General features: G+C 37.5%; 1 protein-coding gene across 1 annotated transcript; it reads right to left on the bottom strand.

Moving 5' to 3' along the window:
- Positions 1-3319: 3319 nt before the first annotated feature.
- On the bottom strand, positions 3320-4253 carry LOC120427075 (UDP-N-acetylglucosamine transferase subunit ALG13 homolog). Its single transcript, XM_039591913.2, has 2 exons — positions 4076-4253; positions 3320-4015 (listed from the first exon to the last, which is right to left on the bottom strand). Exon 2 carries the CDS (start codon positions 4011-4013, stop codon positions 3501-3503), a length of 513 nt encoding a protein of 170 aa, XP_039447847.1. The 5' UTR covers positions 4014-4015; positions 4076-4253; the 3' UTR covers positions 3320-3500.
- Between the last annotated feature and the right edge of the window lie 11656 nt (positions 4254-15909).

The raw sequence follows: 15909 nt of genomic DNA, 5'->3' as shown, positions 1-15909 counted from the left end.
ACTATTTTTAATTTTTTTAATTTTTTGATATGTTTTAGAGGACATCAAATGCCAACTTTTCAGAAATTTCCAGGTTGTGCAAAAAATCTTTGAGCGAGTTATGAATTTTTGAATCAATACTAATTTTTAAAAAAATCGAAAAATTGGTCGCAAAAATTTTTCAACTTCATTTTTTGATGTAAAATCAAATTTACAATCAAAAAGTACTTTAGTGAAATTTTGATAAAGTGCACCGTTTTCAAGTAAAATCCATTTTTAGGTGACTTTTTTGAAAATAGTCGCAGTTTTTCATTTTTTTTAAATTAGTGCACTGCCCATGTTCGCATAAATGTCCCATATGCAAAAACAGCAAGCTGAGAAAAATGTATTTGAAGTTTGTCCCATACATAAGGTTACGTGTTAAGTTTTCGCGAAAAAACTGGATTTTCTCCTGATTTCTAGAACAAAGTACAGGATGTTATAGGCTCTTTTGAAAGAGCACACGATTTTGAACTAAACTGCATCAATAACTCGAAATCTATAAAATGCATATGGGACATTTATGCGTTCAGGGGCAGTGCACATGTTTGCCCACTTTTGAAAAAAATATTTTTGAAAAGCTGAGAAAATTCTCTATATTTTGCTTTTTTGAATTTTGTTGATACGACCCTTAGTTGCTGAGATATTGCCATGCAAAGGTTTAAAAACAGGAAAATTGATGTTTTCTAAGTCTCACCCAAACAACCCACCATTTTCTAACGTCGATATCTCAGCAACTAATGGTCCGATTTTCAATGTTAAAATATGAAACATTCGTGAAATTTTCCGATCTTTTCGAAAAAAATATTTTCAAAATTTTTAAACCAAGACTAACATTTTAAAAAGACCAAACATTCAATATTACGCCCTTTTAAAATGTTAGTCTTGGTTTAAAAAAATTGAAAATATTTTTTTCGAAAAGATCGGAAAATTTCACGATTGTTTCATATTTTAACATTGAAAATTGGACCATTAGTTGCTGAGATATCGACGTTAGAAAATGGTGGGTTGTTTGGGTGAGACTTAGAAAACATCAATTTTCCTGTTTTTAAACCTTTGCATGGCAATATCTCAGCAACTAAGGGTCGTATCAACAAAATTCAAAAAAGCAAAATATAGAGAATTTTCTCAGCTTTTCAAAAATATTTTTTCAAAAGTGGGCAAACATGTGCACTAATTTAAAAAAATGAAAAACTTCGACTATTTTCAAAAAAGTCATCTAAAAATGGATTTTACTTGAAAACGGTGCACTTTATCAAAATTTCACTAAAGTACTTTTTGATTGCAAATTTGATTTTACATCGAAAAATGAAGTTGAAAAATTTTTGCGACCAATTTTTAGATTTTTTGAAAAATTAGTATTGATTCAAAAATTCATAACTCGCTCAAAGATTTTTTGCACAACCTGGAAATTTCTGAAAATTTGGCATTTGATGTCCTCTAAAACATATCAAAAAATAAAAAAAAATAAAAATAGTGTTTTTTTGCAAATCAAGTTTTAGTGACAAAAAGCTAAATAAAAAATCACCAGAAATTTTTTAACGTGTATCATTTTTTTCCAGTGTAGTCCGTATCCATACCTACAACTTTGCCGAAGACACCAAATCGATCAAAAAATTCCTTCAAAAGATACAGATTTTTGAATTTTCATACATCATTTTTGTATGGCCAGCTGCCAAATTTGTATGGAAAATTATATGGACAAACTAATGATGCAAAATGGCTTCTTTGGGCATACCGAAGGCCCCAAAAAAGTTTCAGTCGGATTAAAAAATACAAAAATTTAAATTTAAGAAAAAAGACCGATTTCGTAGAGAATTGCTCAACGATAGAGGCTGGGCCGATTTTTTTTTCATAAAATTATTTTTATTAGGTCCTTTTTGGTACTGGGACATGGTTAGGACCGAGTCGGCTTTTGTAATTACATTTATCTTAAAGCTAATAGTAATTACAGAGGATCTAATGGGCCGAATTTCTAGCTATATTTTCAACTTATTTCTTACTTGAATACAAAAAGATATTGTATGTAGCCAATAATTAGTTGTAGGAGGCAATAAGCAAAGCAAAAAATAAAAAATAAAAAATAATAAAATTGAAATAACAAGCCATGTTTTCATCATAATTTGCAACGGCCTAAATTAATAATATAACAATATAAATTTTCAGAATTTATAAGTACTCAATCCGATTAAAAATTAAAAAAAGGTAAGATCAACATTATGCAATGTAAACTTAATAGTTTGCAATGAATTATGCTACTTTTTTTCAATTAATATTTAAATTTTTAGCAATAGTTTATTTCTGGAGCAACATTTGAAAAGGGCGCATAAGCATTTTGACAGCTGCTGCAAATTCCGAGCGAGTTTTTCACAAAACTCGGAAAGAGAAAAAATAGCTGGTCTCCCAAGCTACCTGTTAATACTGCGGGTTTTGTTGAATAGTTACATACCTTTTGGCTCAGAATTTGCAAAATAGTTCTAGCTGTCAAAATGCTTATGCGCCCTTTTCAAATGTTGCTCCAGATTTGCCCCTTTTTTAAGGTAAATAGCTTGAATTAAAATTTGCATTGAACTTACGACCATTCTCAGGGTTTTTTTTTAATCAAGCAACGATCTAAATGACCCCCTTCCCTTCCCACGCCTTGTCTTTAACATCAATCCCTTCCCTACTAACCCCGAGTAGGCCGCGGGTAATCGGCTCCCCTCCCACTAACATTTACACACAAGATCCTCTGTAATTATTAAGTCAAATGTAATTACAAAAGCCGACTCGGTCCTAACCAGGTCCCAGTACCGAAAAGGACCTAATAAAAATAATTTTATGAAAAAAAAAACGATCTAAATGAGCCAATGTGAGTCTGCACACAAAGAGTGTGTTCTGCTCACGTCATTGAATGCTTACATTGGCAGTGAGCAGGATACACTGTTAAATTACAAACTCGCCTTGGACCATTTACAACGTTTTGCTTGAATTCTGGAGCAACATTTGAAAGGGGCGGTACGACATTGCTCTTACGGTCTTTCTTCCCATTTAAACACATGGAATGAATGGCCTTAAGAGCAATGTCGTATCGCCTCTTTCAAATGTTGCTCCAGAATTGGTTTTTGTATTTTGAAAATGGTATAAATTTAGAATTCTTTTAATGAAGAATGGTGGGAAAATATCAAAGGAGCGGCTTAAAAATATCACAAACAGTTAATATCAAAAGAGAAGCAGAAGCAAGCAGGACTGCCGATGTTTTATCGAAAAAAATTCACAACCATTTCTCAATATAAATTGACATACAGATCAAGCAACTAGCTAACATGTAGTACAAAACTTTATTATAAATGCCAATTCGCACCTGAGAGCTGAGAAAAGTTATAAATAATTTATTTTCCTATAAATAACAAACTGTTCCACGCGGTCATCCATTGCGTGGAAACCACCTGAGCAAACTAATATAAAACTCCATACAATTAACCCGCACTGCTACGCTTTCTCTAAAAACCCATAAACGCATCCAAGTAACTAATGAAATCGGCCACCGACCCCGGCGGAAACTGCTTCAACTGGTCAAAGTCACTCCCCTCGAGGGTCGTCGCCAGCGTCTTCGGCGTACAGTACAGCAGGTAACCCTCCTTGCTCAACTGTTCCGCCAGTTCCGTCTGGTGGTTGTCCATTAGTCGCTCGTTCACGACCACCACCAGCGGCTTCTCCGCCCCAAGCACCTCGATGCAGCTTCCGGCGCCGGCGTGACTGATGACCAGATCCGCCTGCCGGATGTCCTCGTCTATGCTGGACTTGAGGTCGTAGAAGCGGACTTCGATGTCGGGGCCGCACATGGATTTCGCCAGCGCCGGATGCTTGCCACGTCCAACCTGGAGCATCAACTTGCGGCAACCCATCCGGCGGAGTTGGGCCACCACGGGTTCGGAGGTGACCGTGTTGATTAGGTCCTCGAACTGGGTCGTTCCGACGGTGACGAAGACGTTTTCGTACGTTGAGCGTTTCATTGCTAAAAGAAAACTAAGATTAGGTCCACTTTCCACTAAGATGCCAAAGTCTAATGACCTACCTCCGAAATGGTTTAGTTACGTTAATTATTCAGCTCCGAGCCCACTCTGAACCTGTATCTGACCAATATCGAGCTAATCAGTACATCTGTCCAAAACTGTTTATTGGGATAGTCTGCTGCGTTGTCTATCGATGAATGAAATTTTTGACTGACTGACCAGCAGTGCATACTGGCTTGATGACGGAGCTGACGATGACGCCGATGATGATGATGACTGTGCCAACAGCAGTGAGTTGAAAAGGTGTGGCAGAATACGGCTCTGTGTGGTATTGGTGAGGATAAGCTCTGAAAAAAGTCTTACAAAGACTTTTATTTCCGTATACTTTGTCGTTCTTGATTGTTACGACGATGGTGACATTTAGCTGTATGATAAGGTTGAGAGAAGTTCATTGTAACCCGGTCGGAAAATAATCTGGTAAATTTGAGTGTCTGGCGCAGGCGGACGTTTGTCGTGCAGTTCAGACACACTTGGCACACTTCTTTTAGCCAGGTTTTACGTGACGCCCGACGAATCTGGCGAAAATCTGGCGGAATAACTCACAGCTGTCTGGCACAAAAACCAATCGGTTCAATCGGTTGAACCGTGCACGACCGGTTTGTTGCATATTCGCCAGAATTCTGGCAACAATCTTGGGCCAGTCGGGGGGGAAATCTGCCAGACGTCTTGCGCAGCTAAGCGCAGTGCCCAAGACAAAACGCCCGCCAGGCGCCCCCCGTTTCTGTCTGGGAATTTGATCTTAAAATTAATTACACTGGCCTACAAAAATGACAAAAATTACTGCGCAGGCACAACTCGAGGGGAAGCATGAACTTTGGGGCCCCCAGGAACACCTGCACTTTGAATTTTTCAAAAATAGTTAGACAGGGCCGAATGGTTCTCTGGTTTTTTTGTATGGAAAATTAGGCCGGTTTGTCAATATGTGGGAGTAGCGAACAGCACTAAACAAACTTAGGAGAAAAAGCATTCGGCCTTGTCAATCTGTCGAAAGCATGCTGAAGAATGTTTCGTTAAGCACTCTTCTTGTCTTCTTTTTACTTGCAAGGTCTACTATGTAAAGTTACCCGCACAGATGATTCGTTGAAACGGATTGCTTTGCCAGAACTACAGTCATCCCTCATATTCGGAACAGTTTACAGATCGGCCAATGTTCAGAAAATCATAGAAAATCGATAATTGAACTTGATGATTCGCTTTTACCTTCATTTGAAAGCTTTTCTTGCGATCTTTCGAATGCTGTATCAAACAACTGCAAATTTTAACTTTTATATCAAGTTTTTGAAGAAAAACTTTGACCCTTGAAATCCACAAATTCGAAACACTTTTTTCTTACGGGTGTAAACAAACTTTGGTTCTCTCCATGAGTACACAATTTTTACAAAAAAATGACTTCACGCACTGAAACCAACGAAACTCAAGCTTATTTATGTTTTAAGAATGGTCTGATAACTTTTTTTTGTAAAAATATCAGTTAAATTCAGGTGTTCCACAATTGTGGGAAGCACAATAACATCCCACAATCATGGAACAGGCAATTTGGAGGCAGAGTTTTGCTGCTCTGGATAAAGTAGTCTTGAAATGGGGTTTTTTGTTCAAAAAGTACTACTTTTACTAGTGAAATAGCAAGAGAATGTCCAAATGAAGGTCCTAATAATAGTAGGGTCGACACAAAAGCTGCATTTGGCATGTTATTGACAAATTACCACAAAAGTGTTCCGAATATGTGGGATGACTGTACTTCAGAAAAACTTCAACACTCAACAGACATTCAACCCATATTCACAAAAATTGCCAACAAATAAAAACAATTTCGTAGTGATCGTTTAGATAAAAAAAACTATACTCTATGGCTCATGCATAAACCACGTGGCGAAATTTTCAACACCCAGCATGTAAAAAAGAAAAATAAATAAATTTTGCACACCCCAAAAATAACATCAATCTGTTGAGAGTCATATCCAGATAACCAAGTCCGGTTTCAGATTTCCAATCTTTCTGTTTTTTCGGCTAGATATCTTGATAACTAGGGCTAGTGATTTTTCACGAAAAAAAAATTAAATTACGCGGCATGCCTATTTCAAAACATTGGAATTTAACGGCAATTTCACGGTACCATCGTTAGGGGTGACATTGGGTCTGGGGGGTGTGATTGGGTCATACAAATTCCTGCATTTTTGTATGACCCAATCTCACCCCCCAGACCCAATGTCACCCCTGATGACGGTACTCTAAAATCTGTCGAAAATTACGGCAAAAATGTATTATTTAGGATAAACTGTGTTCAGGAAAGTTATTTGAAGTTAGCAGTTGTTTAGCACGAGCAGGAGCATGAGAGACCACCCATGGTTGCCCCTCCGTTGCTGAACAGAACCATCCTTTCAGCACGACCGATCATAGCTTCGACGATCTAGTGGTGTTTCCCTTATCAACAGCAGGTATGAATGCGCCGAAAAGATAAAACACTATGATTGCTAAAACTAGATCAGTTGCGAATAGGTAACAGTCATTGGCCACCAACGGCGCCCGCCATGTCAGTTTGTAGATCTCGATTTTAAGGGACGGGAATGTTAGTTAGCGCAGGTTGCTACTAGGGCAGCTGGTTTACCCTGTGCTTACACCCCACAAGCGCCAGGAACCTGAAAATTGGTTAGTAAGGTAGGGTATTTGATCAGGATTCACCATAGAAGATGATGATGCGACCCAAAATCAAAGTGTTTGTTCAATGCGTTTATGTAATAATCTCAAGGCAAACAATCGGATGCTTTTCAATTTTCATTCTGATCTTTTTATATGTTAGATGTTCCATTCATGTTTTATTATGATTCAATAATTGCAATTGTTTAAATGCGTTTTCAAACTCAAACACCAAATAATTGACCAATAATGGTCTGCAAGCCATTGAATGAGAGAGGAGTTTTTTCATAAATCTGCTCTTTTCGTTGTCCCGTCACGAAAAGAAATAGCTGGCAAAAATCTCAAATTTCAACCAATTTCGTGCAGTTCAAGGAGCAAAGATTCGTTTTTTATTTTGTGAAAATTTGTAGAAGAGCAAAAGTATAAAAAAATCAAACTGGCAAAATTGTAGCGATTGGTGTATTGTGCCTTTTAAAAGTCCAGTTTTACGATGTTGTCCCGTCACGCTAATTTTGATTTCAGGGAAGCACAGGTACTATATGGTTCATTCTGCATGATATTTCTTTGTAGGAAAATCAATTATCATTCCCAAATATGTAATAAAACATTGGGGGGGGTTGGTTTTCTACTTTTTATTTTGCCACTATAGCCAAAAAACGCCTGGAAAAACAAAAACTTGGGAATTTTTTTTTTGAAAAGGTGCCGATTATGAATCGGTTTCATATTAATGTTTATTTTATAGAATGTGGTGTTTTTTAAACGCAATGTTGCGACCGGCCCGTGGCTTAATGGCTACGGCTCCCGCCTCATAAGCGGAAGGTTCAGGGTTCGATTCCCGACCGGTCTCCTTGAAATTTTTCGACTGTAATTGAACTTTGAATATGAACAAAAAACGCATAGAATCAGGTGGGATTCGAACTCACACCTTTGGATTGGAAGTCGGATGCTCTAGCCATTCGGCCACCAAGGGATTAATACTCCTTGAGTGAATTAATCCGTAGTGGTGAAATAATGTCACAAGGTCATTTACTATATAATACAACAATCCCTTCCCACACCACACACCATTATAATCTATAAATAACTCGAACCGGTTGGTACGGTATGTCCCCGGCTTCTTCTTCTTCCCCTGATGGTTCTATGAAATGTGGGATCCGTTCATAGAATCTGTCTCATGCGGTTAATGCAACGCAGTAGGCCGGGCCGCTTTAATGAGTGTAATACACTTCGGGGGTTCTCGAAAGTACTGCAATCATTAATAATGACAAGAAGGAACTTGAGGCGTAATCTAACCATAAGTTCTTCCCGGATGCTTTCTTCGGACTGGCTGCGCTTGTGTTCGATGAGATTAGATTAGAATGAGGTGTTAAACGCAATGTTGCAATGATAGCGTGGACTGATTATTAACTATATAATCATTTAATTCATAAATTTGTTATGGAATAAACGAGACGAACTCAATCGTCAACGTGCTTCCGATCTTCTTTCTGTTAGCCAGATAAGGTATTGGTTTTCGATGCCTCTCGAGCTACGATGCTATGGAGAGGGCATGACAAACAAACACCCGACGTCGAGCCCTCCGAGCTACGGAGCTATGGAAAGGTCTTTTCCACACAAAAACACTCGCGCACCACATAACGTTCTTGCTTAATCAAAATAATTTTGTTACGCGATCAACCTAACGAACTCAACCGTCAAAGTGCCTTTCCAGATCAGCGGCTGATGTGAAGAAAGGGCTTCTTTTCTCTTTACGGCGCACGCGCAACATAAACTCACCGATTAATATAAATAATTTCCAAGATCTTGTTTTATTACTACAGCGCGTCCCTTCAATCACTCCTTATTTGAAGTTAGCAGTTGTTTAAGAGATTTCCAAAAAAGTGACCACGTGGTTTGTGGATGTCCCATAAAGAAAAAATGTGCATGTGTCATAAAATGTTTTAGCTGCTTATTTATATGGAACCTATCGCAAAACATTGAAATAAACAATATTTAAAAAATGAGTTCCATAATGCCTGTTGGAAATCTTGCGGATTGTTTTAATTAAAACAAAACAATGTTTAAATGTACTGCGGACCAATTTGACAGTTAATTATTTTGCGGATTACGCGGCTTCCGTGAAATCGCGAAAAATCACTAGCCCTATCCAGGTTTTTAAGCGAAGATGGCGTTCAAATGGTGAACGTCCGAAATGTCAAAATCGCGCAGTAGCACCAACATTAGAAAAAAAATGTGGCTGTCATGCCATGGCACACTTTTTTCGTAATGTTGGTACCACTGCGTGATTTTGACATTTCGGGCGTTCACCTTTCGAACGCCATTTTCGCTTAAAAACCTGGATTGATAACCTATCCGACGATAGTTCGCATGGTAAATTTGGACAATATTTTCACAAAATTTCCTCGTTTCAAAACAGTGTATAAATAACACTTAAGTGCTTATAACTTTTGATAGTGTTGTCAGATATTCAATCTTTTGGACTCGTCGAAAGGTCTTTTGAATATCTCTCTAAAAATGTATAACATGACGCGTTTGCTTACAGAAACCACCCTTTTAACAATCTTCCGGACTTTGGTTAAAATCGTTTTATAGCATAACTTTACTAAACTTTATAATTTGCAATAGCGACTTATGGGACCCCAAGACTGATCGAATGAGACCAAAATAAACCAAATCGGTTGAGCCAGTGCCGAGATAATCCAGTGCATTTTTTTTTATCAACGTCCCACAACACACACAGACATTTGTTCAGAATTTGATTCTGAGCCGATATGTATACGTGAAGGTGAGTCTAGGAGGTCAAATTAAGAAATACATTTTTTCGAGTAATGTTACATCCTTTCCTCAGTGAGGTGGGGGAGGCAAAACTGTCCAGTGATCAGTAATCATTTAACATCACGCACACTTTTCCCGCAAGGACTTTATTCCCACAACGCAATTAACGCAAAGGTGCACGCAAGTCCTTATCAATTGGTTTACTTTTCGATTCACCAAATTTTGCGCGCCATTCTCGCGAGAGAGAGAGAGAAAGGAGGGAAAACAGAACGCCACAATCAACACATGATTTGATTGGAGAGTCTCAACGCCGGCAACGCAGATACCGGCGAATCCAACGAGAGAGAGAGAGAGTGTTCGATAGGGTAATGGTACCATTGCAGTGGACCCTCAGAACAGGAGCAGAGCTGTAGCGGAACTTCGCAAGACTGCCAGACTGCGACGACACGACATCAGTTGCACGCGAGCAGTTCACCGGATCGGTTCACTTTTTTCGAAGGCTCTCGACTAGTTTCGGCAGAACTTTGGGGTAGTTCTTTGAAGACTTGGAGACAAGTGTTGAACTTTGTTCTAAGTGCGTGGTCAATTCGCAGGAAGCACTCGTCAAGTGTCCAACTTCTGCTACCTTCAAGATTGGTCATCTCCTGCGTACTTGGTTGGAACCGAAGAGTCCCGCGTTGATGAACTCCAATCATATCATCATCACTTATATCTGATTAGTACTCTAATCAAATTAGAAGCGCGCGCGAATCGCACGGGTGGCGACAAGGCAGAGAGAGTTGAAAAGTGCAATTTTATAGCGCTGAACCACGTTGCGTCGACGTTGGCCAAGTTGTGGCGCGCGTAGTTCTGGTTAGGACCAGATGTTACGTGGCGTGATGACCTGTGACGAGAAGCGGTGAGGTTATCTAACGCCACACTCTTGGTTGCGCTGTCGAAGACATAGTCCCGGAAAGGATTGATTACTGTGACCTCGAAAAAAAAGAAGAAGGAAGAAGTGAATTATAAAATATAGTTGGTAATTACGCGGTGACGGTGAAGATCCTGTGCAAGGTCGTAATCTATCATCATCAATTAGGTTGGAGGAGCAGAGAAGAGAGCTGAAGCCGGGCAGCATCCAGCAAAACTTTGCAAAGTAAAATAAAAGGATATTGACAGGCCAAGGAAGAGAGGAAGCCAAGTGTGAAATAGTGAAGTCCTGTTATGTTGGACTCTCAAGAAAGAAGAGAGTCAGGGGCAAAAGACCGTTATTAAGGATTAACGCGATACGCTCGGTTGGTTGGTTGTGCTGTGCGGTGTGTGTGAGTGTTTGAAGAGGACATCCTCCAGGAGCCTGGTGACGTGAGGTAAATTGAAATTGAAAGGGTTCCACTTCCCCCTCCCTGGCTGTTAGATTAGCTCCTGAGATTGCTTATTTTCTGTTTGTGAGTTGGACTTTGTAGCGTGTGTAAATGTTTCATGGTGACTGCTTGGTAGAAAATAAAACCTTCAATCTTAGTCACCAATTTTTTATTTATGTTTTAACAAAAAAAATTATTATAAAATAACAAAAATGATTTTTGTGGGGATTCAATGTTGATGTTGATGTTGATTTAGAACGTTTAGTGATGATTTATTAATATTTAGAAACTATGCCCAGAAAATCTTAGTGTCAGGATAATTTATAGATTTCAAAAAGCTTTTGATGTTTTAAGCCTTTCCATTTAATTAATAAACAGCCATTTTTCTCAAAATATCAGGCCATTATCAATGTTACAAGTTCATTTATTTTTTATAACAGGCAAGATATATTATTATCTTGGAAGAGTATATTGTTCAATACCTAAACAAATAATAAATTTCTGAAAATCGACTTTTTGAAATTTTTGTACGGACCCAGTTTTCTTTTTTTTGTAAACCAATTTAAATTAGAGTTGGGCAAAACCGCTCTTTTATAGGAGCCGCTCATTTTCGTTCGCTCATTAAAAAGAGCCGCTCTTTTGAACGGCTCTTTCGCTCTTTTTAAAAATTTTGATGAAAAGGTTTTTTTTAACATCGTGTGATTTTATATGTTATTTTATATTGGACTTTTATAAATTATTTGATAAAAAAAATTAAAGCTGAAAACGAGAAGATGCCCTTGAAAACCATAGGTCTTGGTGGTCTCCATGTCATGATTTCTACTCGAACCTAAACATTCGGGTAGTTGAATGGCATCCAAACTTTAATCTAGGATGCTGAAAAAAATGCTATTAATTTGTAAATTGCGTTCATTTCTGCATTTGAAATGCTCAAATTTGTATTCCGGTAATACTTTAATGTACAATCAGTTGTACAATGAAAAGCTTTTTTCATTTTGTTTTACATTTTGTTTTGTTTGAAATATTTGAAATTGCATTTTCAATTCTCAAAAACAAATTTAATACTATTTTTTTTTTGAAAATTCAATAAATTATACTTATAACATAAATCATGCCATCTTGATACGGTTCTTTCAAAAGGCCGGAGTAAAAAAAAAGGACCGCGGTTCTTTTTTTTTTGTGAGCCACGGTTCGTTCGCTCTTTTCAGTGAACCGGCTTTTTGAGCGGCTTGCTCTTTTTTTGCCCACCTCTTCTTTATAATGTTGAGGGCTTTCCGTGCATTGCATTGATTTTATTTTCCAAAAAGTGGAAAGCGAACTTTTCAGGAATAGTTTTGGGATATATTTTTCTCTTATAGCAAGTAGTTGTGTATGCCAATTTAAGCGACTTTGAAGAAGACCCCAAAATTGTATCTCACAATCTATGGCTTATTGTATCAAAAGCATCAAAAATAAGTTTTTTAAACGTAGCATTTAGGGTTGATTTTAAGAGATGATGTTCGTAGCACTTTAAGGTGAAGCCGTTGTCCATTTTCGAAGAAAATTGATCATCGCTCTAAAATGCTCTGCATTGAATTCAATTTAACGAATATCTGCACCAAAATGAATCAGTATGTGCCGATTGTTGCCTTCTTGAAGCCACTGAAGGAAATTTTGGTCTACATCAAATGTGGTTCAAAATTTATATAATTTTGTGGTACAATCATTGTCGTCCTAGTTGGCAATCGATTTCCCTAACTTTGCAAGGAATGGGATAATTGTTACCAAAAAGTATTAACACATGTAGCCTACTATTCTGAACAACTTGTTGAAGGAATTTTGTCAAAATATTTGTAGCGATGCAAAATTTATATCTTTTAACAAAAAATCATGGCAATGATGGAATTCTTCTTGTTAAGAGTTCTGAGAAGAAAAAAAAAACATTTTGGGCATATTGGTCACAAGTTACAACCATTTTAAGGTAAAAAAGAAGCAATTTTAAATTTCAACAATCTTGAAAAAGTATATGCCAAGTTGTATGCAACTTTGGAATATTTTTTATACTTTTTTGTAAATATAACTCGTTACTGTGTTTGCTGATTTTTGATGAATAAATCGTTATAATTTGATTCCTGCAATAAAAATATAATCTAATTCCAAGAAATCGAAACTGACCAAAATTACGAATTACGGGAATTCCTACTCTCAAATTTATCGCAGATTCAATTCAGCTTACTTGATCAATAATTATGCTAAAAATAGTTGTATCAAAACGACACATTAAACACTTTTGGGAATTATTTCAGCTATGCGTTGTATCACAATTCAGCTGAAAATATTTTATGCTGGAACTGACTCATGCTCGTACATATATTAAGATATATCAATTTCTAGAGTTTTTTTTAAAAGGTCCTATAAGTGTATATATTTTGTGTTTCCTATGTTTATAGGACCTTTTTTTTCAAAAATAAACTCTAGATTTGTACTCTTTTTGCCTTCCTCACCTCACTAAGGAAAGGCTATAAAATCACTCTAAAAATAAAATCCTTAATTTGACCTCCTAGACCCACCTTCACGCATACATATCGACTCAGAATCAAATTCTGAGCAAATGTCTGTGTGTGTGCGGTGGGATGTTGATCAAAAAAATTTGTCTGTTTTGGTCTCATTCGATCCGTGTTGGGGTCCCATAAGTCGCCATTGAAAACTATAAAGTTTAGTAAAGTTAAGCTATAAAACGATTTTAACAAAAGTTCGGAAGATTGTAAAAATTGTGGTTTTCGTAAGTAAACCTGGCATGTAATACATTTTTAGAAAGGTATTCAGAAGACCTTTCCAACGAGCCCAAAAGATTGGAGATCTGACAACCCTATCATAAGTTGTAAGCACATAAGTGCCCTGAATTATGATGATCTAACCACCCAATCTGATGGTAGACTCACCGGTCTTAACTCCAAGGGGTTCTCGGATGACATCCCAATAAGTTGTTACAACATTGCACTGTAGCCTTCCATGCTCACTGAAGCTGTCTGTTTATTCATATAAAACAAACAAAATCCTAATACTTCCAATTAAACCTATTTAAATCCAAAATCCACCAACACTAAACCCCCTTCAACAACCCATCTACCTCCAATCCTACCACCCTCTACACTAAATCATTCCCTCATATCCCTCACATCCCAAAACACCAACATACAAAAAACATATAAAAAATCCCCTTTCCTATACCCCACCCTAAAAAATCAATTAACCCAAAATCACAACAACTTCCCACAATCCATATAACCCTAATCCAATTTAAACTATCTAATTTCCATACATACTTTAAAACTTTACACTTCTCAAACCAAACTCCACACTAATTACCCCCTTAATATCCCACCAATTTACCCTTCACCCTAACAACTTATCCAACACATATCTTCCCACCAAAAATAACACACCCATACAAATAACACCCCTCCATACATTCACCTTAACTCACAAAATATACTCAACCTCAGTCCAATCACAACCCACCCAACAATATAACCCTATTAATAAACCACACCTACCCCAATTAACAAAAAACAAAACTTTATAAAAAAAATCACCTCAATATACCTTTAAAACCCACCCACTCCACCCTCCTAACACATCCACTATATTCCCAAACATTACCTCTAATTTTTCCACCAAAAATCCTCACATTCATACCCCCATCATTCACATTTAAAATTTCCCCTTCACATATCCCCTCCCAATCTTACACCCACATAACACAACACCATTTTTCAAAAAAACCCAACCACTAATATTTCCCACAACCCATAAAATCTACAATCAATCATTAACCCTCAATCATAAAAAACCCCCACACCCATATCACCCTCCCCCAATTCTCCCTTAAATCTCTCCCCAACCCAACACCACTATCCTCATTACCAATAAAACAACACATACTATCCCCCATCCAACAATCCAAACAAATACCACCCCCATTCAATCTTGTTTATCTCCAACTAATAGCCTCACATTACACCCAATCATTCTACACCTACCACTTCCTATGAATACCATCTACCCTTATTTAATCCACATCATCAGCACTCCCTCTAAACATCCTCTCCCTTATTTCCTCCCAAAATCATAACATCAAATCCAAATTCTATCCCCCCCCCCCCCACATCCTCCCCCCCCACCAAACTCACACCCCCACAAATAATCCAAGCAACACTCGAACCTGGTTAAGATTCTGCCTCATTTCGCACTGAAATTTCGCGTTGGTCTTGCTGAAAATAGAATCCCTTTCGTGGTCGAATGTGCTGCAGTTCGAGGGAGAGGGGTTTTAAATCAGTCTGCAGCTCGTTTTGCGTTCGATTTATAATTAGTGATCGGCTTGAGATTGATTGGTCTCGTTTTAAAGGCATTTTGGCAAATGGTTTGTTTATTTAATTCCTATTGCAATAATCAAAAATTTCGAATAAACATTAAAAACCTTACATTTTAACATGTAATGCAACTCTTGCATACAAAACTTTGCACGTTATCAGTCGGATGGCGCGGTCCTCAAGTGTGACATCTTCAAAAGGTCACGCAAATTCGTTTCGGTTGATAAACTTGACTATAAAAGCAACAGCCAAATCTACAGCGCGCTACTGCTTCGTTCTGCTGTTATGTCATTCATTCATTCATGGCAAGCAGGGAGAAAGTGTACCTTCTGTTTGCACACCTGAATGGTTCTCTCGATGTAAGAAAACTGTCTCGACTGGGGTTTTGCATAATGAGCAACGTTTTGTGTAGAGATCACTCGTGCGTGAAGCAATGAACTATTGTTTATGTTTTACGTCTGGTCTGGTAAATCAATTAAAACTTAATTTTAAACTCGTTGAAATTATTTGCAGAAAAATCTTGACATTTTTTTTTTTTATAATGTCGTTTCAAATATTTTTTAATGTTTATGTTATGAAAAGTATTACTTTTCAATATTGTTTTGATTGAACAGGTAAATTAACTTAACACGAGGCCACGCCATGGCGGAAGGCAATTATTATTGAAATTGAATGTACCTAAAATGTTTTTTCGTGGAAAGGTAGCTAAGGGGGTCCCTTTTCGATATCTGTGAC

The sequence above is a fragment of the Culex pipiens genome, chromosome 1 (assembly GCF_016801865.2).
Source record: "Culex pipiens pallens isolate TS chromosome 1, TS_CPP_V2, whole genome shotgun sequence".
Lineage (NCBI taxonomy): Eukaryota > Metazoa > Arthropoda > Insecta > Diptera > Culicidae > Culex > Culex pipiens.
The sequence above is the reverse complement of the archived record's forward strand: the minus strand, read 5'-3'. Positions and strand labels throughout refer to the sequence as shown.

Coding starts and splice junctions, on each gene's coding strand:
- LOC120427075 (XM_039591913.2), bottom strand. CDS start 4,013: ATGAAACGCTCAACGTACGAAAACGTCTTCGTCACCGTCGGAACGACC.